The 26,533-nt window shown below is 50.4% G+C and overlaps 11 protein-coding genes across 11 annotated transcripts; 4 read left to right on the top strand and 7 right to left on the bottom strand.

Moving 5' to 3' along the window:
• Nucleotides 1–1,068: 1,068 nt before the first annotated feature.
• Nucleotides 1,069–4,033, bottom strand: ASPGLDRAFT_48668 (protein phosphatase 2A regulatory subunit RTS1). The gene is made up of 6 exons (XM_022546943.1): nucleotides 3,592–4,033; nucleotides 3,103–3,411; nucleotides 2,430–3,029; nucleotides 2,026–2,379; nucleotides 1,674–1,972; nucleotides 1,069–1,618 (listed from the first exon to the last, which is right to left on the bottom strand). Exons 1-6 carry the CDS (start codon nucleotides 3,613–3,615, stop codon nucleotides 1,285–1,287), a joined length of 1,920 nt encoding a protein of 639 aa, XP_022399960.1. The 5' UTR covers nucleotides 3,616–4,033; the 3' UTR covers nucleotides 1,069–1,284.
• A 992-nt stretch (nucleotides 4,034–5,025) lies between these two features.
• ASPGLDRAFT_67492 (transcription factor TFIIIC subunit TFC1) lies at nucleotides 5,026–7,183 on the top strand (the record flags this gene model as incomplete). Its single annotated transcript, XM_022549144.1, has 5 exons — nucleotides 5,026–5,160; nucleotides 5,213–5,522; nucleotides 5,573–5,650; nucleotides 5,714–5,822; nucleotides 5,881–7,183. The coding sequence occupies 5 exons, from the start codon at nucleotides 5,026–5,028 to the stop codon at nucleotides 7,181–7,183; spliced, it is 1,935 nt and encodes a 644-aa protein (XP_022399961.1).
• Nucleotides 7,184–7,378: 195 nt separating this feature from the next.
• Nucleotides 7,379–8,566, bottom strand: ASPGLDRAFT_128612 (uncharacterized protein; the record flags this gene model as incomplete). The annotated part of the gene is made up of 2 exons (XM_022540817.1): nucleotides 7,379–8,400; nucleotides 8,455–8,566. The coding sequence occupies 2 exons, from the start codon at nucleotides 8,564–8,566 to the stop codon at nucleotides 7,379–7,381; spliced, it is 1,134 nt and encodes a 377-aa protein (XP_022399962.1).
• Nucleotides 8,567–9,707: 1,141 nt separating this feature from the next.
• Nucleotides 9,708–10,219, top strand: ASPGLDRAFT_476710 (uncharacterized protein). Its single transcript, XM_022546725.1, has one exon. It carries the CDS (start codon nucleotides 9,814–9,816, stop codon nucleotides 10,099–10,101), a length of 288 nt encoding a protein of 95 aa, XP_022399963.1. The 5' UTR covers nucleotides 9,708–9,813; the 3' UTR covers nucleotides 10,102–10,219.
• A 792-nt stretch (nucleotides 10,220–11,011) lies between these two features.
• ASPGLDRAFT_128968 (ribokinase) lies at nucleotides 11,012–12,160 on the bottom strand (the record flags this gene model as incomplete). Its single annotated transcript, XM_022540845.1, has 1 exon — nucleotides 11,012–12,160. The coding sequence occupies one exon, from the start codon at nucleotides 12,158–12,160 to the stop codon at nucleotides 11,012–11,014; it is 1,149 nt and encodes a 382-aa protein (XP_022399964.1).
• A 333-nt stretch (nucleotides 12,161–12,493) lies between these two features.
• Nucleotides 12,494–13,099, bottom strand: ASPGLDRAFT_26845 (uncharacterized protein; the record flags this gene model as incomplete). The annotated part of the gene is made up of 1 exon (XM_022543610.1): nucleotides 12,494–13,099. One exon carries the CDS (start codon nucleotides 13,097–13,099, stop codon nucleotides 12,494–12,496), a length of 606 nt encoding a protein of 201 aa, XP_022399965.1.
• A 3,093-nt stretch (nucleotides 13,100–16,192) lies between these two features.
• Nucleotides 16,193–18,825, bottom strand: ASPGLDRAFT_173927 (MCM DNA helicase complex subunit MCM5). Its single transcript, XM_022542810.1, has 4 exons — nucleotides 18,621–18,825; nucleotides 18,431–18,557; nucleotides 16,967–18,369; nucleotides 16,193–16,914 (listed from the first exon to the last, which is right to left on the bottom strand). The coding sequence occupies exons 1-4, from the start codon at nucleotides 18,755–18,757 to the stop codon at nucleotides 16,422–16,424; spliced, it is 2,160 nt and encodes a 719-aa protein (XP_022399966.1). The 5' UTR covers nucleotides 18,758–18,825; the 3' UTR covers nucleotides 16,193–16,421.
• Nucleotides 18,826–19,129: 304 nt separating this feature from the next.
• ASPGLDRAFT_152072 (vacuolar protein sorting-associated protein 54) lies at nucleotides 19,130–23,066 on the top strand. The gene is made up of 3 exons (XM_022542294.1): nucleotides 19,130–19,514; nucleotides 19,577–22,382; nucleotides 22,436–23,066. Exons 1-3 carry the CDS (start codon nucleotides 19,292–19,294, stop codon nucleotides 22,617–22,619), a joined length of 3,213 nt encoding a protein of 1,070 aa, XP_022399967.1. The 5' UTR covers nucleotides 19,130–19,291; the 3' UTR covers nucleotides 22,620–23,066.
• On the bottom strand, nucleotides 22,944–23,275 carry ASPGLDRAFT_36710 (uncharacterized protein; the record flags this gene model as incomplete). The annotated part of the gene is made up of 2 exons (XM_022544723.1): nucleotides 22,944–23,120; nucleotides 23,186–23,275. The coding sequence occupies 2 exons, from the start codon at nucleotides 23,273–23,275 to the stop codon at nucleotides 22,944–22,946; spliced, it is 267 nt and encodes an 88-aa protein (XP_022399968.1).
• A 705-nt stretch (nucleotides 23,276–23,980) lies between these two features.
• ASPGLDRAFT_48680 (zinc-binding alcohol dehydrogenase family protein) lies at nucleotides 23,981–25,090 on the top strand. The gene has a single exon (XM_022546945.1). It carries the CDS (start codon nucleotides 23,990–23,992, stop codon nucleotides 24,989–24,991), a length of 1,002 nt encoding a protein of 333 aa, XP_022399969.1. The 5' UTR covers nucleotides 23,981–23,989; the 3' UTR covers nucleotides 24,992–25,090.
• A 39-nt stretch (nucleotides 25,091–25,129) lies between these two features.
• On the bottom strand, nucleotides 25,130–26,149 carry ASPGLDRAFT_26849 (uncharacterized protein; the record flags this gene model as incomplete). Its single annotated transcript, XM_022543611.1, has 1 exon — nucleotides 25,130–26,149. The coding sequence occupies one exon, from the start codon at nucleotides 26,147–26,149 to the stop codon at nucleotides 25,130–25,132; it is 1,020 nt and encodes a 339-aa protein (XP_022399970.1).
• Nucleotides 26,150–26,533: the final 384 nt, after the last annotated feature.

Consider the following 26,533-nt stretch of genomic DNA (forward strand, 5'->3'; position numbering starts at 1 on the left):
AACAAGAGCCAGCACTGTCGGGGAGGTGGGTGGTTAAGTGTGCTCTATCGAGAACATTCGCAAGGGCTATCTTCTATTCGCCCGGGATTGCAAAAAGCCTAAGCAAAAGAAACGGGGTCATCAAGTCATCAATCGCTGCCTTTCGCTAATTGGAAAATGCAGAAAAATTCAATAAAATTAAAATTAAAACGAGAAATTAGAAAAAGGTCGGGTATTATGAAGGCAAAGGGAGAGAAGGTGGAAGGAGCGAAGGACTTGGATATAGAGAGGGAGCTTCGCGCGGACACACGCCTGGAAAACCGACAGAACAGAAAGCAGCGAGAGAAACGCGGGCATCGCAGAGACCCCGAGCGGATACGCTAGGCCTAGTTGGGAAGGTGCGGGTTTTTGTTTCTCCAGCCGGTTACACGCGCGCTTGTAGAAAGCCAGCCAATAATGAGCGACTTTTAGCAAGGAACAACGCGACTTTCGCTTACGGCACGTGGGTTAGCGCGATGGCTGGTACTATCAAGCCCTAGCTGCCTCAGGAATTACTACAGGGGAATACGGAGGGAAGCGCGTAGGGAGATAGCAAACGGCTGTTTGCTGTTGCCAAAAATACTTATTTCGTTATAACTGGTCGATCAAGGGAAACGCCATTTGCACCCATTTTCCATATCCGAAACACAGTTCTAAAATAGCCCAAGTCAAAAATGAAAAAAAAGTGTCCACTCCGAATTCACGGGCCTGGGCAGGCCACTCACGGAGAAAGAGAAGAATATTGAATGCCATGTACACAAAAAAGGGTCGGGGGAAATAGTATGAAGAAGAGAAGATGAAGAAATGAGGAGCACAAAAGGGGCTTTGACGAGGCAGAAAGGGAAAATAAAGAATAATCAAATCGAAAGGGAAAGGAATACACAATCATCGCAGCTCGTAGTCGCTATGCCATCATTGCAGGGAATCAACGAATGGGAGGGAGGAATAAGCCATCACTACCCCACACCTTAACTCTTGGTAGAATTGTTTCGCGTCGGAAACTGTACGGCGATACCGGAGCCAGTCGACCGTCGTCGATCAAAGATGCGTGGTCGAATCTCACTGCCGCTACCACTTCGCCGCCTCCGAGAAGAACCATCGAGGGAGCCGCGGCGACGTCTCTGGAGCAAAACGGACGTTTTCACGTTAGAATCACGCTGGCTGTACACGGCAGATCGGCAAATCTTAGCAAACGACAAACACACAGAAGGAAGGATAAGGAAAATTAAGTCGCCTGCCGGAACACAAAGATGTATGCCGCCGTGTTTACGAGTGTGTGGGACTAACCGAGGTTGGCTTGCGCTCTGGAGTCGAGCCCGATTCATCCTGCAATTTCAGACGGTTCTGAGTATCTTGAGCAATTGCGTCGACCTCGTCGATTTGGAGTGGAATCTCTCCGGTGTTGGATGGTGGTGGGGCGACGCCATTCTTCCGATCTTTGGCCTGCTCGGCAAGTTTTGCCCAACGGTCCTGTCGAGCCTGCTCGCGCTGTTCAGCGGTATTCATCCGCTCATTATACTCATGGGAACATTCATCGAAGAGTTGTGGGTTGATTTCCATGAACATCTTCATGGCATTGTACACCATACTGTGGATCGTCCTGGAACAATATCAGCAACGGTACATGATCAAGACAAGCTACAAGGAAAGCTTACCTGTTCCAGTGACCCTTGGAGTTTTCGTATAGTGGCGCAAACATAATGGGCAAGATGACTTCCACATTGTCACTGACCAAGTTACAGAAATACTCGTTGTTCCAGAAGTAAAGAGCGCGTTCTGCGACCTGGAAGTGGGGACTAGCAACCGATTTGGCCAATTGTTGGAACAATGGCTCCTGGACCTTGACGAACTCTGCTGGGTCCATCACCTCGAAGATGTCCTCCACTTCGTTCAGGAACATGACTTCCTTGGTGCTGTTGACCTTGGGCCAGTAGCGCAGCAAGCCACAGACAACCTTGATTTGTTAGTTTTCTTCCTGGCGACGGGAAATGAATGCTCATAACTTACCTCGTCTGTCAATGACGAGTCCTTTTCAAGGAACTGCACGATACAGTATGCCAGCTGTGGATGATACATGCTGAGACTCTTGACCTTGTGGAGAGGAATCAACACTCTTGTCAAGAAGAGCTTGTGCTCCTCCTTAAGAGGCAAGGCGAAACCGTTGATGATGGAGCCCAAGATTTCCAACAACTCTGCAATACCATTAAACCGCTCGGTTTCATAGGTGAACTGGAAGAAGACGTTGTTGATCGACCGTCGGATGTATGACCGCAAGTTCAAAAATTTACCGTAAATCCGATGCAAGGTAGTCTTGAGAAAATCGCGTTCCCGAGGGTCTTCGGAATCGAACAGTTCAAGCAACTATAACATGTGAGTATGAGAATTTTCGACAGATTGAGGGACGAAAATACCTGAAGCACAAAATGGTGGTCGATGTACGCCTTGGCAACGTTGGTGTTGAAATCTTGACTCTCGATGAATCGCAAGAAGAACTCATAGACAACTTGAATATGGGGCCATGCGACTTCCAACACCGGTTCGTCCTCCTCGGGATCAAAAGCCTCCCCTTGAGGCGTCAAGGGCGGTGGAATAGGACGGAATAGGTTCTTGGAGAACATTTCGACGACCCGGGGGTACATTGGTTCCGTAATCACCGAACGGTTGTTGGCGACGTAATCTAAGAGCTCGTGGAGCGCCAATCTCTTAATCTCCTTAGATTTCATGTCTGCGGTCGGGTCATTGAAGTCGAAAATGATATTGCATTGATCGATCTTCTGCATAAAGAGATCCTGGCGACGATTGGGAGGCACTTCGTGGAATCCCGGCAGCTTCTCTAACTCCCTCTGGCGCTGGTCAGAGATGTCGAATCGCGACGAGTGCTGGCGCTTGGGGGTCCGGATCCCTTCCGACATATCCTTGGGTGTTGTCTGGAGGCGATCAAAAACGTTGGATTTTCGGGGAGGTGCCAGATCTCCCGGCATGGTCTCGGCGGCACCTGGCGGAGGTGCGTGCTGTAATCATTGATTCACGATCAGTAAACCGTAGGAAAGTAAACATAGAAACGGCGGCCAAAGATGCGCTTACCGGTGCACTGGGGCTGATGACCACACTGGGAGCACCACCCTGTTTGGTTGGGGTTGCGGGGCCATTATTCCCCGGCTGGCCTCCCTGGGGGAGATAATGCGACCCAGGAGCTCCCGGGGGGTATAGTCCCTGCGCAGCATTATCTGGTGATCTTCCCTTTGTATCATTCACCGAAGTCGTTGACGATGTTGGAGTGCCATGGTTAGGAGATGCAGATTGGGAGATTCCGAGCGCGCCTTGGTCTCGAGACTGGTTGGAATCCTTCTTCTTCGACGATTTGTTGTCTTTCGCCCGCGACAACTGCTCATGCTGGGAGACGTTAACTCGAAATTCCGGGATTCAGTTCAATTCCTCCACTGCTCGTCGCCTTGGGTCACCATTCCCACTGTTAACAGAAAAGGGGAGGGGAACGCGGATTGTCACGTAAGAAGGGCGACCAGACGACAGAACCGAATGGAGGGGGTAGCAAAGAAGAACCCCAGGACTTACCACTCTCTGTCTGAAGCCCTTCATTATGCCGGGTATGTAAGCAACCACATGTACTCGGCCGGAATTCTCGATGCCAGTGCAGCCGGACGCCGCACACTAGCAGGAGCGAATGTAGAGGTGAGCGACGAGAAAGGCGATTCAAGGAACGGTCACGACGGAGGAAAAGAGGAAAGTGTTTATAAGGACCTGAAACAATAAGACCACATGAGCGATTTGCCGACCAACACCTGATAAACACGACAGCGGGACCGTTGAATCGAGGCCAGCTCCGTTTGAACAGAACTAGCGGGAGGGATTGGCTGGCTTGGCTATTTTTGATCGACGAAACGAGAGGCTATGGGAATTTGGACGAAGTGGAGGAGGGGAATAGAAGGGGAGGGGGGTTGAAGTAAGAGGTGGTTGGAATGAGAGGCAGAGAGCGAGATCTCAGGGAGAAAGCGACCGGCAGGCTGGTTCCCCAAGAATGATGTCGGGGGGAGGGAGAGGCTTACCTCGGGGGGGGAGGAACAATTGAAGAGGAAAGAAAGACGCGAAATGGCGATAATGATTATAATGATGCTATACCAATGCAGGTAGCTATCGGTGTAGGTTGTTGGTAGTCGTCGTAGTTGTCGTCGAAGTAAAGTGATGGTGGTCCTGGCTCTGGTCTGCTGCTTGGGCGATCGACTCCGTGTCGCTTAGCGGCTGGCGGAAGGGGAGCTGGCGGGGAGAAAGCAATATTAATATGGGCAGTGACTAAGAGAGAAAGAATGCATAAATAAGATCAACTTAACTATAGAGTCAAAAAGATGCTTAATTTTAGGCAAATCTGGTGGTATCCTGTTTAATTCGAAGGGGAGGGAGGCGACCGAGGTGGCCGATTCTGGTGCGCATGTACATAGTAATGACCACGGAGTACAGATTACAGTTCTACTCCATTACACAGAAGGATTCTTGTTGGTCCTTATTCTCCTACTGGTTACAGAGACAACGGTCTTGAGCTGTTTTCTGATTTTGTGTTATTCAAGTCCTGTGCAGTGTATCATCGCGGATATACTCCTGTCGAAATACAATGTTAATATTCGAAATAGAAATGAAATGAGATAAAAGGGAATCGGCTATTAATGAAATGGCACTGAGTAGGAAAAAGAAGAAAATTTACCTGAACGAAAAAAAGAAAGCAAAGAGAAAAAAAAAAAAAAAAAAAAAAAAAAAATTACCGAATGTTGTCGTTTGTCCTCTGCCGAGGAATCGAACTCAGGCTCTCCGCTCACTTGTAACTATTTCGGATATGTACGGCTACAATGTCATCACAGCCACCAGACCATGGGAGACAAAACTAAAAATAGAAACACACAAGTTAAAATAAGAACATATTTTTTACTGCATTTGCGCTGCTTTTAATGCAGGAAGAGCCTTCACCACCGCAACCAACCCCAAGATGCAGACATAACCATGACAGACGAGCAAAGAACAGCTCCATTCTACACAGTCCCACCCCACCATATCGCCAGCGTCGAACATCCAGCCATAATCCGCAATGTCGATAAAGCAATCGATACGCTCGAGGGCAACGCGGGCATATCCAAGGTACCCCTCCCTTCCCAGTATGAAATAGAAGACGCAGACTAACAAATGCCAGATTATAAACTCCTCGAGGGCTGATACAAGAGCCAACCTGAATCTCCGTCCAGAAGATGTCATGTCCAGGCCTTTGCAGTCGACTAATTCGCAGACGAACAATGTCCTGCTCAAGGTGACTGTTCCGAGGCGCACGGGACGGAGACGGAAGAGGGGGACTGAGGAGCCGTTTACGGAGATGCATCTTCCTTCTGAGAATGATGGATGCCCAAGACTTAGTGCGAGAGACCTGAGGAGAAGCTTGGAGGATAATGTTGGGAGGTATCAGGTTGAGCCGGTGGGGATGGTGAATCGGACGCATGTGTTTCGAGGTGTGCATCTACATACACTTCTACACGCTGAATATATACTGACTGAACAGGAATGCCGGATTTCGTGTGGTCGACGTCGTCCAGCGAATTTACCAATCGGTTCCGTGATCAAATATTGTCTTTTGACTGTATGTCCAACTTCCCCTGCTCAATATTATATATATATATATATATATATACTAACCTAGCAGACGAAAAAATGAAACAATTCGACATCAACATGTCCAAAGGTGCCATCTCCAACGTGGACATCATACCACCACCATCATACAGCCACGGGGACATCCCATTCAACTACTTGTACGCCCCCCACCCTTGCCCTCTTCCCCAAGAGACAAGTACATACTAACAGCAAAAGCTACCGCCAAAACCCAACCGTCAAGCAATCCCTCGACAAAACCGGCCAACCAACAACAATCAACACCTCCTCCGCCACAAAAATAGCAACCCACCTCGTCCCCTACGACATCCCAACAGTCCCCCAAGCCGCCCACCCCGGCTGCCCGCCAATCCCAACCCTCGAGCCAGTCCTCCAAGAAACCATCTCCGTGCTCGAATCCCTCTTCAGCACCAGACCAGCCTGGACAAGACGCGGCCTACGTAACTCCCTCACGAAACTCGAGCAAAGACACGCCCTGAAACATGCAGTCCCCTACGTCGGCTACATCTTCCGCTCAGGACCATGGCGCGATGCTATCGTCAAACATGGCCACGACCCGCGCTCCTCCCCAGACTACCGTATCTACCAAACAGCCATGTTCCGCCTCCTGCCCCGTGACCCCGAAGTCGCGCGTGATGGTGGCGGCAGCGCCAACTTCAACACTACCAACACAGACACATACACCACAGGCACTACCGGCGGACACGGCGGCGTGAAATCCAACCGCCGCCACACCCACACCCGCTACTCCGACGTCGCCGCCATAAACCCCTTCGCAAACCCATCCTCCCGAACAACTCTCTCCTCCGACAACACCTTCACAACAACAACCCCCGTGCCCGCCGAAACAACACACATCTTCACAGGCACCCCGCCCCTCCCGCACGACGGCCGAATGTGGATGTTCTGCGACATCGCAGACCCTCTACTCCGAAACTTCCTCTTCCCGCCAAACCCATCAGACCCAACAAACCCTCCACCAGGCTTTCTCCGAGAAACCTGTGAACCGGTCACAGACGGGTGGTACGGGACTGGTACGATGGCCAAAGCGAAGGCGATAATGCGCGCCAAGATCCTCGCGCTAACTGAGAACCGGGCTACGGATGATGAGGCTGAGTTTGGAAGGATTCTTGCGTTTCCGGATCATGTGGATGAGGAGAATTTGAATGAGGAGGTTTTGCAGTTTTCGTGTGAGGGGGAGGGGGTTGGTTCGAGGGAGATGCAGATGGCTACTGATATTAGGGCTGCGATTAGGGGGGCTGTTAGTTGGAGGGCTGTTGTTAGTAGGCCTGGTGGTGTTGATGGAAAAGGCGGGAACGAGGTTGGGGAGGGTGGGAAGAAGGTGCAGTGGGAGGATGAGGGTGAGGGCGATGAAGGGAGTGAAGGGGAGGAGGTTGAGATGCAGGATCAAGAGGGTGAGGATGAGGATGAGAATCAGGACGGGGATGATGCGGAGGATCAGGATCAAGATGAAGATGATGAGATGGATGAGGGATCTTGATATTTGGTACACTGTTCAATTGATATACAGTATTTACAGCACTAGTATGACAGATAATAAGACAAAGTAAACAGTAAAAGACCGGCTTGCTTTTGCACATCAACAAAGGAAAAGGGTATCAAGACGAAATAGCTCAGATGACCACCAACACAAACGCCATGCCACAGAAATTATAAAATAAAACGAACGAATGGATTATGCGTCCTTCTCAGCAGCACCCTCACTCTCATAAATCTCAATCCCAGCCTCTGACCGCTCACTCTTAACAGGCTCTTCTTTCAAGACAGTAGGCTCAAGAGAAGAGATAGACGAGACAGAAGACAGCTTGGTGCTGCGAACAGGCTTGGTACTCCCACGAGATGCAGACGACCTCCGTGTCTGCGAGGGAACGGGTGCGTTGTCAACATCAATCTCCTCTGCTTCTTCCCAAACCACCGCGTAGGAAAACGCATGGCAGTCAGCACCGTAGTAGTCCGCGGCATTGAGCTCACCAAGCGGAGCACGCGATTCTTCCATCATGACAGACTTGCGAGCAGCTGCGGCAGGCGACTCCTGTTGAGGTGCGGCGGGAGCGAGCTCAATGCCCAGCTCAGCGGGCGGGACATTCTCCTTTCCGCGACCGGATGATGTATCTTGCTTAGCTTCGCTGTCGCTGATATCAAGGACACCGGTGGAGTGTTGCATGAGGTTGGTCATCTCCTCTTCTTCAGAGTCGACGTGGATATCGAAGGACCAGGAAGCGGGGGCAGGTGTTTTGGTAGAGGGAGTAGAGGGAGTAGAGGGAGCAGCGGTCTTCTGAGACTTTCCATTCGACAAGGCCGTCGCAATCGAGAATGGCCGGCTAACACTCTTCCGACCCGTAGGCTCAGAACGAGTCCCCTTGGCGATGTTCGACCTCCGAGCAAACGGTTTGCAGATGGACTTGAGAGACAGAGGCGAGCGACCGGCGGGTTTGAGGCTGGAGGTGGACTTCGGGGTAGATGGCTGGGGGATGGACGAGATGCGAGGGGCAGAAGGACTAGTTTCGATAGTCTTCAATGCGAATCGAGAGGTCTTGAGAGGCTTAGAGGGAGCGGTGGAGGTGGAGGTCTTCTTGTTGGACAGGTCATCGTCTTCGTCGGATCCGCGCTTGCGTTTGGAGGAGAGGTTGAGAGTCGGGTCGATGTTTTCGGTGTCAATGTCGCCCAGAGGCTTTCTTTTACCGGTGACGATGGCACCTACACGCGTTAGAATCGATTGTTTTTGTAGATGTGAAGCCGGATGGAGCTCACCGTTTTGTTGATTGCGGATGTTCATGCGAGATTTGGCCAGGGCGCGCAGACGAGGCGCGTCCAGGCTGGCAAACAGTTGGCGTGCAGGAGTAGACATGGTGACTGCCGCCATTACGGAGATTCTTGGTTGATACAGATTAGAGAGATGTATTTATTCTGTAGCTGTCAAGCTGAGCTGAGGAGTTTGTTTTGGTGGAGATGGAGGGCGGTGATTGGCTGTCAGCTACTCTGAGTACGGAATACACGAGCAATTGAAAGCATTGAAACAATGATAAGTAATTGACAGACAATATTGAAGAGACAACGAGGAAGAAACGAATATATACTGTTCCTGGAGAAGGTAAGGAAGGGTGAAAAATGCGGGCGAAAATGGAGGCTCCATTCATTCCTCTCCACCTGAACATGCGGTTTCAACGCCAGCCGGCGCGTCCCCGACGTGGTTCGTGTGTGATGATGCAAGGCGCGTGTTTTATCTAATTCACTGATTATAGTTAACTACCCGAATAAGGGCTAGTCTGGCTATTCTTTACCTGTGTTAAGGGGTGTCTAACCGTACTGAGAGAGCTAATAGGTGTTATCCATGACGGTTCGACTACGCGCATACTACCACAACACTTCTAGACCGCTTCTATTCCAAATGGAGTACAAACGGAGTACAACCTCACAGACCATCCACTATCGCAGACTACAAACTCAATAATCATTAATTGCTTCACCACCTCCCTTCAACGCGTCCAACGCGTCTTCGCGTCTCCGTATCATCTCCATTTCCCCAGGTCTGCAATGCATTATTCTCCCCACGCCATACAGCTTACTTCTCTGAAATCGCGTCTTGCGATCTCACGCGTGCTATAAGTAGAAGCCTGGGTACGTGGTGTCGATCGGATACAGAAGTACTCTAGTGTAACTGCAATGCCCGGAGTAAGGCATTCTCAGCCAATGCTTGCCGCCAGAGACTACCATGGTGAAACAGACCAGTACACTACAGCCATAGTATTACTGCCAGGGCTTACTCTGATACGTCCATCGTGAGAGGGGATTCCCTGATCGGCCGGGATTTGATCTTCATTCATACTACTACTATCCGGGGCTGTCCGGAGAGCGTGAGGAATGCTATGACAGGACATACCATCCTCGCGACTCGACATTCATTTACTCCTCTATACTCTGTACAGGATTGAATATTCGTGCCGATGTAGGATTGAAGAAAGTGAATAGGATACTGTACTCCTACTAATCCTCGACCTAGCTAGGACTGTAACCCGTACTCCTTCCTTCCTTTCTCGGTTAGCACTAACCTCCTTCTCACCCATTCCATCCCACTGTCATTCATCCATCATCCTTCCACCTGGTCAGTGAATGTTGTCAGACTATCTATTCTTCCCGTTTCTACTCTTGTGTCTCGAAATACCTTTTACAACCCCCATCGCATCTACACATCCTTTCTGGTCGATATCGTCTTACTCGAACCATCCCAAATACTGTATGCGGACACAACGACCAAGAACCTCAATCATTGCAGCCCTCTTGGCCTTGGAAAAGTCAAAATATGGCAGTCATATTGTACGTCTATCCCTATCACATCTCCGTCCTTCTCGCACTCTGACTCGTCCTCCAGTTATTGCCCATGGCGGCGACGCTATATAAGAGAGCGGAGGTGGATACACCTATGTTTTTATCTGGGGTGACACTTTGGTACTATAATGCGCCAATCTTGCTGATGCCAGAGTTCCAAAGCGGGACTCTTTAAAATGATGTCCACATACACCGGCCAATCCTAAAGCCTTCACGGCCGACTCGAAACGTTGTCGCCCACGCGGGCAATATCATGGCGGACATAAGGGCCACAAAGATCATAGAACGAAGAGAGTCAGTGCGAGCCAATGCTTGGAAGGCCGTCTTCGGAAGGAGTTACGGCGTGCATTTCACAATGTACGAGGCAACCAGTACTTTTCAACCTCCGTCAGGTGCTGCCTTGGCGCCACCGTAACAATCGGGGCCGGCGAGCGCATGGAGAGCGGATCCTCCAATCACTCATTGATGATTGGGAGGCGAACCTCCGACGGGGGGGGGGGGGGGGGGGGGGGGGGGGGGGGGGGGGGGGGGGGGGGGGGGGGGGGGGGAGGAGGGGGCTTCTGGAGCTGGAGCGATACGTTGACTAGATTGAACCAGGGAACTTCCTGGTATTGGAGTTATTTCTATCGAAATATCCTTATCCCAATATTCTTAAAATGAAAAATGGTTCAGTCAGTGAATGGCCATTAGCTTGGAATGTGATTACAAGCAAGGTGGAACAACCAGAGAAGACCAACATAGTGACCTAGAGGACTATACGAATGAATTATTTCTCGAATACACGTGCAAGAATCTGTAACAATAGGGCCCGTCATCAGACGTGAGGAATGTGAGTGACAGATCCGCGCCCATACATAGATGCCCGGTTGTACATGGACATTCCATTCTTCGCGAGACACCTCGCTTTGCCACATAATGATGGTGCTTTATGGATATCTATATCTAACGTAAAGTACGGAGTATGGTACATCGTACACGCCTCTCAAAGTTCATCCTCCCAAGGAATGCTATCCATCGCCCCTTGTCTCTCAACACACCGCGCCGCTGCCTTTGTCGCCAATCTCATCGCCCGTTCCGTCACCGTCTCATACCGTTCCTTCAACTCCTCCTCCGTGAGGTCCACTCCGGCCTTCCCAGAAGCTCTCCTCGCCTCACGCCACCGCGCAATCTCCACCGCATACGCACCCACAAACGTATCCCCCGCGGCCGTCGTATCGAGCACCTTGGACACTTTATCCGCCGGAATCTCGCTCATGAACCTGTCGACCCCGTTTATGGGACCGCCCCCGCCGGGCTGGCAGGCGCTGTACCAGGAGCCTTTCGAACCAAGCGTGATGATAACGTACGTCGTGCCATGTGCCTGGAAATAGCCCGCAATATTCTTCTTCCTGTTCTCACCGACGCAGGCATGCCACCCCAGTTCCTCCTTCGATGGACTCATTAATTCCGCCTCCGTCTCATTCATGATAAGGTGATCCACAGAACACATCCCGTCTTCCGGCCGCAAACCCCCCGGCGGCGCCGGCGCAGGGTTAAACACAACTTCCGGACCAATTTCGATCCCCTTCTTCCCCTCTTCACGATTTCTCTGCTTAAACGCGCCAATATCACGTAATGTCCCGATCAACGACTCCTTCGGAATCTCACCCTGCAGCACAATAACATCCGGAACGGGAGCCGCAAGACCCAACCCCAGCACCTCAGGAACAGGCTGCATACCCTTATAATTCGCCCCGGGCGAGAAACAAATCCGATTCTCACCCCCAGCCGACTCATCCACAATAATCACCGCAACGCCCGTATACGCATCAGGAATAATCCGCACCCGCGATGTATCAATCCCCGACTTTTCAAGCGTAGGTTTGAGGAGGGCGTCGAAGTGGCCGTCCAGCGCTCCGACTGCGCCTACCATTTCGATATCGATCGGCGTGCTGGGGGTGGAGGGAGTGTTAGGGGAGGTGGGCTTTGGGCGGGAAGTGCGGCCGCAGGCGACGGCTTGGTTTGCGCCTTTGCCGCCGGCGGACATGAAGTAGGAAGATGCTGTTATGGTTTCGCCGGGGGAGGGGAATCGCGGGGTTACTGAGACCATGTCGACGTTGAGGGAGCCGATGACGCGGATTAGAGGGGGCATTGTTGCGGTTGCGGTGCGATCGTAGTATCGTAATGCGTGTATCAGTTCAGCGGTGGGTAGAAAGATAGAGATATATACAAGAGTAAAGAGTAGTGCTGTGACACACTAAGTTGGTTGAGATGATGATGGTGGAAGTGACGATGCTGTCACGCGTGGGGTTCAGGTTCGGTGGGGCCTCCCTCGGCTTACGTCGGTGCTTGACCAGCCCTATCTCGGATTGCAAGTACAACTACAACAGTACTCCGTAAACAAGTGATATATCATTTTGAATACTAGCTATTACCCCGAAATTAGTACTGACATCCAATCGCTTCACATGATCTGGTCCCAAAATTACTCCGGAATCCCATAAACCCCATATTCATACCACTCCTTCATATCATTAAACGTGGAAACAACATGCCCCAGCTCCCAATACTCATCACCCTTCCCCTCCCTCCTCGCAACCTCCCACCCAAAGATAAGCTCATCCAGCGTAGTACAGTACCGCGCAACCTCATCATGCTCCGCCCAAGGATACACCACCTTCGAACTCCAAAGCATATTGCACGTATCAACCAAAGCCTGCGGTGCTTTCAAAACATCCTCCCGGTCGTCATAAGAAACCTTGTACAGCTTCCGGAACGTAGCCTTCCGCGCATCTACACGCGGATCATCCTCGTTCTGTGCCTGCTCAATGCACTCGATATCTCTCACGATGTTGCCGGCAAACGTGGCGCTGTTTTGGACCACTGATAGTTCAGTGTCCAGGACGATTTTCCTGTATTGGACCGCATTTTCGCGGTGTTTTTCTGATTGGCTTGCTGCTTGGAGGGCTTTGTTGAGATTGGCTTCTTTTAACAGAGATTTTCTGATAGACTCTTTTTGTCGGGCTCGGTATTCTTCCCGGGTCTTTGGAAAGGTAGTATGGTGAGTCGTGCTCATGGATCTAAGGACCATGTTGAATGATTGATGATCAGAGGATGAAGTTTGCAAATAAGACTGGAGATTGGATGATGATTACGGTTGTAAGTGGGAAAGAGCGGAAATATATAGACCAAAGAATGCAGTAATAATAAGCGAGGCAAGCATACAGACAACCTGTACAACCGTGATATATGTGATTCCAGCATATACCCATGCTGTTAGTGCTTCTAGTACTACATTTCATGTTCCAGTACATCAGATCAAGCACATGGCAGGCTTTTGATATGTACCACCTAAACAAAGGCTTCAATTATTGGGACTGTATAACAAACAATCTGTACATCCTTTCAAATGCTTGCTCCTAAAATCCCAGTTATCTAATAATAATAAACGACAATGTTACACAACCACAACCCAGCACAAAGGATTGCCGCCGTGCCCTAGTTTACCTCGAACTGCAACTACAATTTTTCAGAAAGCATAGTAAACCCGCGGTCAACGCTTAATTTATTACTTATCTAACCAATAACCAGTTAATACCTAGTCTAATTCCAGTCTACTCCTACAACGACTCAAGTCCAAGCCCATCCCACGAATTCTTAACATCAAAGCCATCCTTCATAGTCCCAATATACCAATTCTTCACATGCTCCAATTTAGAACCCTTCAAATAATCCATTCCCGTCCACTGCTTCTCATACAGCAGCCATCCCTGAACAAAGTCTTTCAACTGTTTCTGGTATCCAACAGTCTGCTTGTCATTCTGGTTCTCCGCTCAAGGCGCCAAAGCCTTTGTAGTCGCGAGGATGTTGCTTGTACTGATCAAATCCTTTGGTGCTTTGATGATGAGCGCGTGAGAGTCAAGAAGTAGGCCGTACAGGTCTCTGAATTTGGCTTCGAGGGTTTTTGCCTGCGGCTTGTTGATGACCTGCATCGTTTGGATACATTCGATGCCAGCGAGCATATTGCCGCCGTATAAAATGGCAGCCTTCTTGGTGGGCAGGCCGGTGCTCGAGATCAAGAGCCTGGCTTTTAAGAGCTCTCGATAGTGCGGGCTTGACTTGGTGAGCTTCTGGGTGAACTCTCGAGTGTAAGGGAGTTTGCTGGCTAGCTCTGCTATGATGGTATTCGTTGCGGTGGGAAGTTTGTTGTTTGAGTGTAGACAAGATGAGAAAGAGGACCATGGTTTAAATTGGTTCTTGATATGAGAGGACGAAATTTACAGAAGAGAGAATACAGGGGCAGATGAATGAGGGCAAACATAAAGCAAACTGTACAACAGTGTCTGTATGATGTGATGACCAATCATGACAATTATCTATGCCTGTTTATTCGGATATTGCCGCCATGTACAACAACAATGCGTTGCTGGGATGCGCGGCATTGGGCTATTCTTGCCGGCCCAAGCCACCTCTAGCCATTTGACAAGGAGCTCGGACAGGAAAATTCCAAAGCTCTCCCGCTGGGCTTGGTAATGAGGAAGACCCCATGGGACTATCTTGATCATGTTGAAATGCATATTTATTGCCATGTGCAGTTTTGCCCGCCCCTTCTCAATTGAAGATGCCATGGAGGATGGAAGCCCATATAGTGTCCAAAATCTTTCTCTCCAGGAATTCCCCTTCTCCCCGGACATTAGCCGGGTAAACTTGATGTCCCAGAGGACATCGAGAATGGGAGCCCGTAAAGGTTCTAGAAACTGTCAGTACAGACTTTGTAGTCGCCCAAGGGGTCTCCCAGAACCAGCTTTCTCTTCCAGTCCAGTGCAATCTGCCATCCCTCCAAGAGTTCCCGCAGCAAGCCAGCATGTGCTCACGGGAATGCTGACCCTGCCAGCAAATTTGGAGAAGACGTCAAAAGATAAATCAGCCCCTTTGTCTATTGCTATCTCTCCCTTCGTATGCTTGACGGTAGAAATCGGTGGGAAGTCCACCTGCAAGCCTATGGAGTCTCTGCGAGTCCCCAAGAGCTCATGGCATACATTGAAAAGCGTATGCTTAGGCAACATTTGATGATGGTAGCTATAGTATGTTGCTTGAGCTGAATTAGACACCTTAGTACCCCAGGGAAAGATAATTCCATGCATTGGCGCGGTTAGGATCTGCCTGCCCCCATGGTATCCCTAGCAATACCCCAAAGGACATCGCCTCCATGCACAATAGTATTGCGCTGCAAGAGCATATGTTCTAGCACCGTCAAGTCCGTTTCTCGATCTGTGATGGATCCATGCTTCATCCTGTGAGCTACCGAACAAGCAGGCATAGCCAAGATATTCCAGACAGGACGATCCAGCGTACAAAAGTCCCACAAGCAAGCCAGCCCACTCACTACAGGTGTCGCCAGGAACTGCTGTGCGTCGTCTTACGCGCCGTCATTTCTTTGCCAGTGCATTCCGCGGATGCTCCGTGACTCAAAAGGTGGAATAAGGGTCGACCGTCATGCATTGTAACCTCAGATCTGCTCACTTTCGTTCCTTTGAGAACTCGTTTCGTGAACCATCTAGTAAGTGCGGAATATCGATAGTGTGTCAAGTAGGCGAACGATGGACAGGCTATCCTCGATGTTGAAATCACCTTTTGGGTGCTGAGGGCGATCCTTCGCCTGATATTGAGTCCAACTTATCAGTCATCCCACAACCTAAGGATGAGCTGTATGCTCTAGGGACCTACCTCCTATATTTCTCACCTGTTCCCTTCAAGGACAACAGATAACTAATGTGACAGCGACAGTAAAGACTATTTCCAGACTGAAAACAGGCCTGGAATGTCGCTGACATCTAGACTCACCCCGGTGCCGAGGAGGATATCCACGCTTAGTTAGAGAACGAGTTGTTAGCATTGTCTATGCCACAACCAAGAATAAAACGTAAAGGAGGCCTGAACGGTAACTGGTCTTAAGAGAAGGACCCCGCCGCTCTTCGTGATGACTTGTGTACACGGTATCTTTCAAACAGACTCGTGGGATCTCTGATTGGTAAGGTGGTGATACCCATGGAGGAGTTAGATTTTGCATGTGGTTCCCAATGGAAGAGAAGATCGATATATGACAGCAAGAGAGTGAATGAGAAGACCAGAGGTCTGAGTACCTGACAGATACCCAGAATTCATACACCCAGACTTTGCAATGAATGAGACTAAGTAGCTTGTATATGCTTGAATTGTTCCCAATTATGAAAGTAGATAATATACTCAATGTACCCATAAACACGCCATACACCAGTTCAGTCCCGCTGTACCCAAACTTAACCCTCTTATCTCAACATGTATAAAAAGTGAACATAACGCATTCACGGTATATGTAAGCATCACCTCGTCGAAACAGAACAAAAAATAATGAAAACAAGAGAAAAAGTGCACTAAACACCATGCCGGTAGACCTGCGACCCCCCAGACCGGATCTGTAAGGTATCTCTCCGCTGGAGGACCACAATCGCTTTGTTCAGAGCCTGCTCGGTATATCCTCTCCCATCAACAAACTCCCGGCGCAGAGTAGCCAAGCTGGTACTCCAGCCAATAGGCAGACGGCGCTTAAGTTCGTCTTCAATCTTGCCAACCTCCTCCATCATCTCTTTGCTACCCTGTCCCTCACCCTGTGTGATAGCGTCCATAGTCGATGCCAGGAAGAGCCGGATGGCCTCGTCAACGTGGACTTCGGTGGCGACTGGTGATAGTTGCAGCTTGGCGAGGGACTCGGAGATACGGACGATAGCTTCGAGCTGGCGGACAGTGATAGGGATTTGAGAACGAGCATTGGCGTCGATTTCGGCACGATGGACTTGTTTGCGGATGGAGACGAAGTGGGAGGACAGCTTTTCTGCGGCTTCGGGGGAGAGGCGAGGGGCACATCGACTTCAAAATTGTTAGAGATGGTCTTCCATTGAAAAAGTGGGGTGGTACATACGTTTTGCAATAGCTGATGTATCGCTTCATAGTGTCCAACGGGATCTCAGCCTCAGCCTGTTCCTCCACACCTCTACCGTGCATGTGCACACCCATGACGTGACGTGCAATGTTCTCATCACGTTTGCGGTCGTGGTCATCGCGGACGATGAAGATCATATCGAAACGGGACAGGATAGTGGTTTGGAAGTCAATGTTCTCACCGGGTGTCTTCAGATCGTCGTATCGGCCGAAGATAGGGTTTGCGGCGGCCAGGACGGACGTCCTCGAGTTGAGGATAGTGGTAATGCCTGCCTTGGCGATGGAAATGGTTTGTTGTTCCATTGCTTCGTGGATGGCGACCCGGTCCTCGTCCCTCATCTTGTCGAACTCATCAATACAAACAACACCACCGTCTGCCAGAACCATTGCACCTCCTTCGAGATAGAACTCGCGTGTGGCGGCATCTCGTTGCACCGATGCGGTCAAACCAGCCGCAGAAGAACCCTTACCGGAAGTATAGATGGAGATTGGTGATACCTTTTCGGTAAACTTCAACAATTGAGACTTGGCGGTACCGGGATCACCAAGAAGCATGACGTTGATATCTCCACGAAGTCTCATTCCATCAGGGAGAATCTTCTTCGAACCGCTCATAAGTAAACAAACGATAGACTTTTTGATATCCAGGTTACCGTAAATCGAGGGAGCGACACTCCGGGCCAACGCGTCGTACAGATCCGGTCGACGGCTCAATTCCAAGAATTCCTGCTCCTCTTCTTCTGAGAAAATAGCACTGCCCTTCGCAGTGTGATCCAGATCGCTGCTGATACCAACAGTACGAAGATACGGGTTGCGAATGGCAACCGCGGCGTCTTTCTTGCCGCCCTTGGCTTGGTAGATCGAGAAGATACCCATCACTGAGCAACGGGATCCTGGCACAACCCGGTTAGCCAGGTAGCGATCCGCAGAGATGAGCACATGTCTGGGAAGTTCTCCGACAGGGACTTGGTCGGGGGCTTCTTGGAGTTTGAGAACCTGTTGGTCGACGAATTGACACTTCTCGTGTGCAACCACATACGGATCCAACGGACATCTATCTCCCGGTTCATCCCCAGGTTGTTGTTTACGACCACAGGTCCTGGGTAGCGAGAGACCGGAGAATCCACCGTCGACTGAGATATTTTCGGTATGATCACAGTTCTTGCATCGAATATGGACGATTGTTGCTTTGGACGAAATGGTCGAGGCTCCGATCACGATACCGGGGATACGAACAAGATGAGAGATGTTGGTGGCATTGAGGTCACGGATTGAGATGTGTGTTGCGGACGAGTGCAAGAGCAGCTGATGCGACGGGAGGACAATGTCTCTTTGGGAGGGGAACACAATCCGTTGTGTGCACTGCTTGAGGGCTCCTTCGAACTATGAACGAATCATGTTAGCAGTTTACCCCCGAGAAGGTATTCGTCAATGGATCTCATACCAGAGGGATAATGTCTGCGGGCTCTGTCGTAAGTTTGTGGGCCAGCTCTTCGTTATACGAAATCAAATGGGCGATATCAATGTCGCAGTAGTATTGCTTCACCAAGGCATTCTGTCGAAGCTGGTCTCTGTATAACCCATCAGTCTCTCCTCTTTCTCAATCTCCCCACATCTCATCCACTTTGACGCACCGGTAAATAAAAGCGTTGTCCAGCTGGAATTCCAGCACAAACTCCCGCAGTCGGGCCTGAATGTGCGTGCGAGAGTCTTCTCCAACATCCTCGCTGGGCGGTAGCACGCTCAAAGTATAGGGAGTGCGTCTATCCATGCCGTAGACGTCAAAAGAAACTGGATTAATATGAAGGAGATGTAGTGGTGGTTGTGGATGCTGTAAACTATCACCGCCGCAAGGAGTCGCGGATAATATCTTTTTTGCTGTTGAACCGCGGGGAACGCGTCGCGTCTCGAACACGCGTTAAGTGGTTTTTACCAGGCACATATTATTTGATGCCTGACAAGGTACCGGAGGAATGATATTCCCGAGTTCCTGATTTGGCCTAGGTGCCGTGGCGGCTGCGGAGTGAGCGCATTTCCCGATCGGGGTGAGCCGTCATGTGTTTCCTAACTGCGAACCGCATGCCGGCAGTTTTGGTGGACGTTTCACCTGCGTTCGAGATCAATACGCCTCCATTCCTTCATTCCGAGTTACCGATCGCGACTACGTTGCCGTGAAAGGCACATTGACGCCAGCGCTGCGATACCGCGGCTTTCAACAGGAACAGTTGTCCTCTGTCATGATTAGATAGCAGTTCAGCACGATCAGTACGCTGGCCGTTGGATCCGGCCTTTTCGCACGATCGAAATGTCCGCCGCGAGTCCCCGGAAGTCGATTGACAGCCTTGCCTCGGGTGCGTCTACGCCGTCATTATCCCAACAGTCCGCCAATCCGTTCGATTCGCCCCGGGTCCCGCTTCAGCGAAACATCCCCCTGAGGAGAGGGTCGACTGCGAGCTCGGTTGTGAGCATTGGAGGAGCTCTGGACTCGTCACAACATCATGGGTCAATTGCGGAAGCAGGGCAGAATGGTGCGTTGTGTCTTGGCTATTAGGGGGAGGGGATCCCATGGTGTGTACTAATACTGGTATAGCGATTTCCACCCTGCTCCAACCTCCGATTGTCCGCACGGGACTGCTCCCTCACACTGCGGTGTCCTCTACCGGATATAAACCCCCATCGTCTCGCGATATACCCCCGGTGACGTTGACAAATATACCCCATGTCGATCCGAAAGCGTTTCAACCATATATGACCCAGGTGGGGTCACTGTACGATGTATTTCAACAAGCTAAGGAAAGCGCCGGAGAAGAATCACAACTCGCGCGGGGAGGCAAGGGTCCCTCAAAGTCGGACGATTTTGATAGATTCGGGTCCAGATCGCAGGAACGACGACCGTCGACATTGTCTATTAGCTCACGTGCCAGCTCGCCATACGATGCTAGAGGTAGAAGACGGTCTTCTGGTGGACTAAGCCGTGGACAGGGAATTACGCCGCTCTCTACGATTCCGCCATTATACTTTGAGGAAGAGTTCCATCTCGAAAACCCCCGGATATTCGATGTGGTGTCGGAGAAATCAGACATAATTAGGCCTCCTTCGAATGGGGCTACCGGGGAGCCCGCGCCAAGTGGTAGAAAGGCCCTTGCTACGAACGCCATTCTGCAGGAGAAACTGTCATGGTACATGGATACAGTGGAAATTCACCTTATTTCGTCCATCTCTACAGCGTCCAAATCCTTCTTTTCAGCGCTAGGGTCCCTGCGTGAACTACACTCCGAAGCAGCAGACTCAGTAAAACGAATACAAACATTGCGGAAGGACCTCCAAAAGATCGACCGGGAAATGGCATTAGGGGGCCTCAAGATCGTCAACCTGCGACGTCGAAGGGAAAACGTTCGAATGCTTGCCGACGCTGTGTCTCAACTTTGCGACGTGGTCGAGTCCGTCTCTCGGTGCGACCAGCTTGTGGAGAGCGGCGAAATCGAGCAGGCTGCTGACGGCCTTGAGGAGGTTGAGAGATTAATGGCTGGAGAGCATGCTGATGGACGTCCTAGCGAAGACGGTGCTTCACCAGAGCGGAAGAGACGTATTGATTTGCGGGGGATCAAAGCTCTAGAAGGTGCATCCGACGACCTTGCGCAGTTGAGGTCCAAGATCGGCGCGGGGTACGAGAGCCGATTCTTGAGCGAACTCCTTGCGGATCTAAGACAACATGTAGACAAAGTGACGCTTGATTCAACTTTGCGGCGATGGGGGTCCTCTTTCCAGCGGCAACGTGGGGCCCAGCGCTCCGATTCTACAATATCACCGGCCTATATGTCTTTTGATGATAAATTCCGATCGAAGTTATTGACTCAGCTTACCGGACTCGCACGAACTCATTATACCACTCCTGCGACCACCTCATTCAAAACCGCCGTTCTTCGAGAAATGAAAGCATTGATCCGCAAACAGATGCCCAGTTCCAGCGATGATGATACCGAATCAACAATTTCTGTATCTACGACTAGGTCCTCATCACTTAGCCAGCAAGAAAAGTCGTCGATTCTTGCGCGCAACCTCCGTGCAATGGATTCGGAGGATTCCTACAGCATGTTGAGCCGAGTATACACCAACGTCAGCGAATCCTTGCGGAGACTCAGCGTTCAAGTCAAGATTCTCCTCGATATCGCGAGTGGTTTGGACAATCCATCTGAATCCAAGTCCCGGTCTCCAAGCCCCGATCCGCGAAGCACGGAGAGCCGCAGACGACCGACAATAGTGGCACAGGATGAAATCTTGCAGGTTCTAGACATGTCTAGTCTTTTGGGCCAGGCTGTGGACATCGCCCAGTCCCAGATAACCAAGGTCTTGAAAGTCCGGACTGAACAGACCTCTCAGCTCGCCAAGGAGGATTTCCTGAAATACTTCACCTTGAACCGGCTCTTCGCAGATGAATGCGAGGCGATCTCCGGGAGAAGCGGCACTACCTTGAAAACCGTCGTGGGCAACCAGATCCGGGACTACGTCACACGGTTCGGTGAGAACCAGCGACATAGCCTTGTTGAGGTGATGGACGCGGACCGATGGGATGCTAAGGATTTTGGTGATGCTGAAAATGCAGTCTTGAGTCGTATACTCGATGCAAGTACCAAGGATATTGAGCCTTGGACACATGCCTCGAAGATCTGGCTATCGGCCAAGACGAACGATACGCCAGAGAACGGCACACCACCTGTGAATGGCTCTGGCAAAGAAAAGGCGCGGAGTGCCCTGATCGACGAACAGAAGTACATCTTGTCACAATCCGCCATCGCCATGATGCGAAGCATCGAGAGCTTTCAATTCCTCATGGCGAACATCCCCAGCATGATCCAGGACATCTCGTCTGGCCTCTTGGAGTCGCTCAAGCTCTTCAACTCGCGGTCATCACAACTAATCCTGGGCGCGGGAGCTACCCGAAGCGCGGGACTGAAGAACATTACGACCAAGCACCTCGCCCTCTCATCCCAATCTCTAAGCTTCATCATCGCCCTGGTCCCATACATCCGGGAGTTTGTCCGCCGCCAAGCACCGTCCAGCCCGTTAATGGGCGAATTCGACAAAGTAAAGCGATTATACCAAGACCACCAGTCCGGCATCCATGAGAAACTAGTCGACATTATGAGCGCTCGCTCTAACGTGCACGTCAACGCGATGAAGAAGATCGACTGGGATGCTGATTCCGCATTGAGCGGTGCGAATGCATACATGGAGACTTTGACTAAGGAAACCGCAACGCTTCATCGTGTTCTGAGCAAGAATCTCCCGGATATAACTGTTACTATGATCATGGATCCCGTGTTTAGGAGTTACCGTGATCAGTGGACGAAGGCGTATGAAGAGAGAAATCTGCGGACGGAGGCTGGGAAGCAACGGTAAGTATTCCGTATTTCCATAAATTCAATCTCATCCATGCTAATAGGTGTAGAATGCAACGCGACGCAGAATACTTCCACACGAAGATGGACAAGATCGACGGATCCGGAGAATTGGGCAAGCGTCTCCTGGAACTGGTTCAGGCGAAGAACGTCGAGTCGGGCTCAAGGGAGAGGTCCAATTCACCCAAGAAGAGCGATGATGGTTCAAAGTTAGGGACGAGCAACCAATCCTGATAATTCAACATTTGTACAGGGGCTACTGTTTGCCCGAGTTATCTAGGACATATTTTACTATAATCAAGGATTTTTGCGCAGGTTTGAATCTCATGTTACAGCAGATGCTTTCGCATACGCATATACAAGAACAGACTTTTTGAGTTGTTCACTTCAATTCCGTATAAATAATCAGTTCAGTAACAACTCCAACTCCAACCCTAAGGACCCTTTCATATCATAAACATAACGGAAACAATAGCGCATGCTTAGACCGTCCCATGCAAATTACAAAGTCACGAGCCCAGCTCATGCAAAACTCATCAAATCGACATCATAACTCATTCATGCCTTGTGAGCACCAAGTCCCTTGTTCTCCCCAAGAGTCTTGGGCTCATGACCACCCTTTCCGTCGTCGTGGCCGGCGCTGCCCTGGCCGCTGAGCGGGTTGCTAGCGGTACCGGTGCCCTTGGCGCCTTCGGGGAATTCAGCGACCTTGTTGACGCGGTTGAGGCCAGTGCTCTGTGCGTTTGTTAGTTGTGGTTCTTTTATTGGGGGAGGGGGGTTGGTAACAGGGGAGGACGTACGCCAGAGGTTCCGTGGGCCTTGTTTTCGCCAGCTTCAATGGCGTTGTCGCTTTGGACGGGAGCGTTGGCGTATTCGGATCCGCGAGGCATGGTGTGTGTTTGTGTTTGGATTGAGGTGTTTTGGTAGAGGTTGAGGTAGAATTGATCTAGAGCTGTAATGTTAGTCGCTGGTCAATAAAAAACCGAAGAGTCAAACATACCTTAAGATATGTCTTTAGACAATAGAGATACTGTTGTAGAATTGAAGATGTTGTTGAATCTGAACAGAATCACAAGAAGAATGACAGCAACTAAATAACCACCAAACTCGAACTGATGATAGCATCGACTGGTTGCATATTCCTGGTTGTAGATGCTACTGACAGCATCATGAAGTCATGGTGGAGCATCCGGGCAGGGGAATGACTTCAGCGTAAGGTACGCTTGCGGCTCCGTGAGAGATCAGGGAATATTCATGTTGGCAGTGGAGTTATGGAAGGAAGCCGAATTGTCTTGAGCAATTGTTCGATTTATGCCATGTACAAGGAGAATGATGCTCATGTGCTGGTGTTCTAGATCTGGCGAGGAGGCAAATTGAACAAACGAAACAAACTAGTTAAACAAACAGTGCAAACACTTGGCTTTCCGAAAAGAGTAATCCCCTCTATGATACAATATTGTTTGCAATGTTCTAGAGCATAAGTAAATTACTGATAGCCAACTGTCCTCTACTCCTATATAATCCTATCCAGTAACTTGAAAGTTGTCTCCCTTCCATCTTCCCAAATAATCCAAAACCACCCAAAACCGCCCAATACCATCAACATGTCCACCATGAACGCCATCGTCATATCCAACCCAGGCCCCCCAAACGTCCTCAAACTCCTCCAACGACCAATCCCCCAACCCCGCACAAACGAAGTCCTAATCTGCATCCGCGCCTTTGGTCTCAACCGCTCAGAAATGTTCACCCGCCAGGGCCACTCCCCCGTCCAATTCCCGCGCATCCTGGGTATCGAAGCCGTTGGCACTATTGCCGCCACAGCTCCTGGTCTCGAGAATCAGTTTCCGAAGGGCGCTTCTGTGGCTACGGCTATGGGCGGGATGGGGAGGGCGTTTGATGGAGGATATGCGGAGTATGCTTGTATTCCGGCGAAGCAGGTGAGGGTGTTACCGAGGACGAGTCTAGGCTGGGAGGTGCTTGGGGCGTTGCCGGAGATGTTGCAGACGGCATGGGGATCGGTAATGTGGGCGCTGGAGTTGAAGAAGGGAGAAAGGTTGTTGATTCGTGGTGGAACGTCGAGTGTTGGGCTTGCGGCGGCGGCGATTGCGAAGGCTCATGGGGTTATTGTTGGGGCGACGACGAGGAAGAAGGAGAGAGAGAACATGCTAATAGAGAACGGGGCGGATGAGGTCTGGATTGATGATGGGGCTGTTGGGGAGCAGATACGGCAGGCATCGTCGACGTCCTCCTCGGCAGGGCTGTATGATAAGGTGCTTGAGCTGGTTGGAACGGTTACGCTGGCGGATTCGTTGAAGTGTGCGAGGAAAGGAGGAACTGTTTGTATGGCTGGGATTGTGGGGAATGAGTGGTATTTGAAGGATGTGAATCCGATGGAGTTGATTCCGTCTGAGACGAAGCTTACGGTTTATGGGGGTGGGGATGAGCAGTTTATGAAGATGCCTTTGGATGATTTGGTCAGGCAGGTGGATGTAGGGAAGTTGAGGGTTAAGATTGGGCATGTGTTTAAGATGGGGGAGATTGTAGAAGCTCATCGGTGTATGGAGAATGATGAGGCACAGGGGAAGATTGTGGTTATTCCATGATTTCTATAGCAGATTTTCGTATATGACAAACATGCCTCATCAATGAGTATATATATCTTTTTCATGTTATATGAAAAGCAAAGCAGGAAAGCAGAGACATTTATATCAAGACACTTCCCAATCTCCTACTCAATCTAGTCAGGCAGCCCAAGCTCGCGGCAATCGACCTCTACGTTGCTGCGCATTCAGGCCTGCATTATTCACATAGGACAAGAGATCGACTTGCTCAGCATCCATAAAGTCGACACGCAGGAAATCCATGTAAGCATCTCCATGACGACGGCTCTCGTTCTTGTACTCAACTATCGGGAAGGGATTATCCTTCACGGGGAGCGCATTATATTTCGCAGTCTTCGGTTCGAAGGATGACTTGAAGGACACAACTTGCTTCTCCGACTTTGACTGTGCAAGCTGTTCGGTCATCTGGGAGAGTTTGGATTCGCAGGCGGTTAACATCTCCCTGAGTTCCGCGGTTTGATGCTCCAATTGGGCCAGATGCTGTTCAATTGCTTCTTCGACGGCCGGTTGCGCGCGCTTTTCATGGGAATGGTCATCGGCCTCGTGTTCGTCGAAGTGAAATTTGGTTTTTTTAAAGGCGCGATAGGTCTTGTGGGGACGCTTCTTGTTGTTCTGGCGCTTTCTCGGTCTCAAAGGAGCAGGTGCAATATCGACACCACTATCGTCGAAGTAACTGTCGCAGTGCTGGCTCACTTCTTCCATGAAATCCTGGATTCCCATGCACGCATCGGAAGGAGGCTGCGCGTTCGAAATTCTTCCCGGAGTCAAGCATGCTGGGAGTTCAGCCTCACTCTCACTTCCGATAGATATATCGCTAGTGACAGATCCCTCGCTGTTGATAGACTGGGTCTCGATACCGGAGTTCACTACATACAGAGAGCCGCGCTCCGAATAAAGGTCGCTTCCAATGGAGTCTCTGTCACGCAAATAGTCGACGTCCATCAGACCGGAGACTCGATTGCATAGAACATAGTCGTCTTCGAAGGTTCCGACACGAGGGGGTGGGACAGGATAGTTTTGGGGAAGTGGCTCTGAAGAACCGCCTAGATTTTGAAGAAGAAACTGGGAGGTCTCTGATAGGGGTCTGTACCGGGATCCAAGCGACTGGCGCTTGTGTCGGGGGAAGTTGAAGGTTGACATTGTGAGTCTTAGTATGACTCTTGAGAGAGTAAATATGGTCAAGACATGACGCCGGAACGTCAGCCTTTTATACACCTCCATCCTGGCCTTGCTAACCATCATCCCCGGATAAAGAAGACATTAACTGGAGGATCCCGCAATTTCGACGGCTTCTGTTCGCCCACCTTTTGGATTGGGCTAATGCGGACCGGGATTCTGACACACGGGACCAAATACGGCCTGTCATATCATTTTGCAAGTCTCCAGGACAATGGATAAGTCTGATATCTCCTGTGGCTGACATTTCTGTGCTTTATTGGCACATGCATCATAAGGATAATGTTGTTGTGGAGGGGCATTGGTGTGATCCTGCACCGAGACAGGGCATTGAGTGATGTCTCAGCC

The sequence above is a fragment of the Aspergillus glaucus genome (genome assembly GCF_001890805.1).
Source record: "Aspergillus glaucus CBS 516.65 unplaced genomic scaffold ASPGLscaffold_13, whole genome shotgun sequence".
NCBI lineage: Eukaryota > Fungi > Ascomycota > Eurotiomycetes > Eurotiales > Aspergillaceae > Aspergillus > Aspergillus glaucus.

What these genes read in the sequence shown, in the direction of transcription:
- ASPGLDRAFT_48668 (XM_022546943.1), bottom strand. Translation starts at nt 3,615, where the DNA reads ATGAAGGGCTTCAGACAGAGAGTG. An exon ending in ACCACCATTTTGTGCTTCAG is followed by an intron (nt 2,380 to 2,429) that starts GTATTTTCGTCC and finishes CACATGTTATAG; the next exon opens with TTGCTTGAACTGTTCGATTC. An exon ending in TCCAAGGGTCACTGGAACAG is followed by an intron (nt 1,619 to 1,673) that starts GTAAGCTTTCCT and finishes ATATTGTTCCAG; the next exon opens with GACGATCCACAGTATGGTGT.
- ASPGLDRAFT_476710 (XM_022546725.1), top strand. Translation starts at nt 9,814, where the DNA reads ATGTTGTCAGACTATCTATTCTTCCCGTTTCTACTCTTGTGTCTCGAA.
- ASPGLDRAFT_173927 (XM_022542810.1), bottom strand. Translation starts at nt 18,757, where the DNA reads ATGGATAGACGCACTCCCTATACTTTGAGCGTGCTACCGCCCAGCGAG. An exon ending in GACAACGCTTTTATTTACCG is followed by an intron (nt 18,558 to 18,620) that starts GTGCGTCAAAGT and finishes TGGGTTATACAG; the next exon opens with AGACCAGCTTCGACAGAATG. An exon ending in TACATCAGCTATTGCAAAAC is followed by an intron (nt 16,915 to 16,966) that starts GTATGTACCACC and finishes ACAATTTTGAAG; the next exon opens with TCGATGTGCCCCTCGCCTCT.
- ASPGLDRAFT_152072 (XM_022542294.1), top strand. Translation starts at nt 19,292, where the DNA reads ATGTCCGCCGCGAGTCCCCGGAAGTCGATTGACAGCCTTGCCTCGGGT. An exon ending in TGCGGAAGCAGGGCAGAATG is followed by an intron (nt 19,515 to 19,576) that starts GTGCGTTGTGTC and finishes ATACTGGTATAG; the next exon opens with CGATTTCCACCCTGCTCCAA. An exon ending in ACGGAGGCTGGGAAGCAACG is followed by an intron (nt 22,383 to 22,435) that starts GTAAGTATTCCG and finishes TAATAGGTGTAG; the next exon opens with AATGCAACGCGACGCAGAAT.
- ASPGLDRAFT_48680 (XM_022546945.1), top strand. Translation starts at nt 23,990, where the DNA reads ATGTCCACCATGAACGCCATCGTCATATCCAACCCAGGCCCCCCAAAC.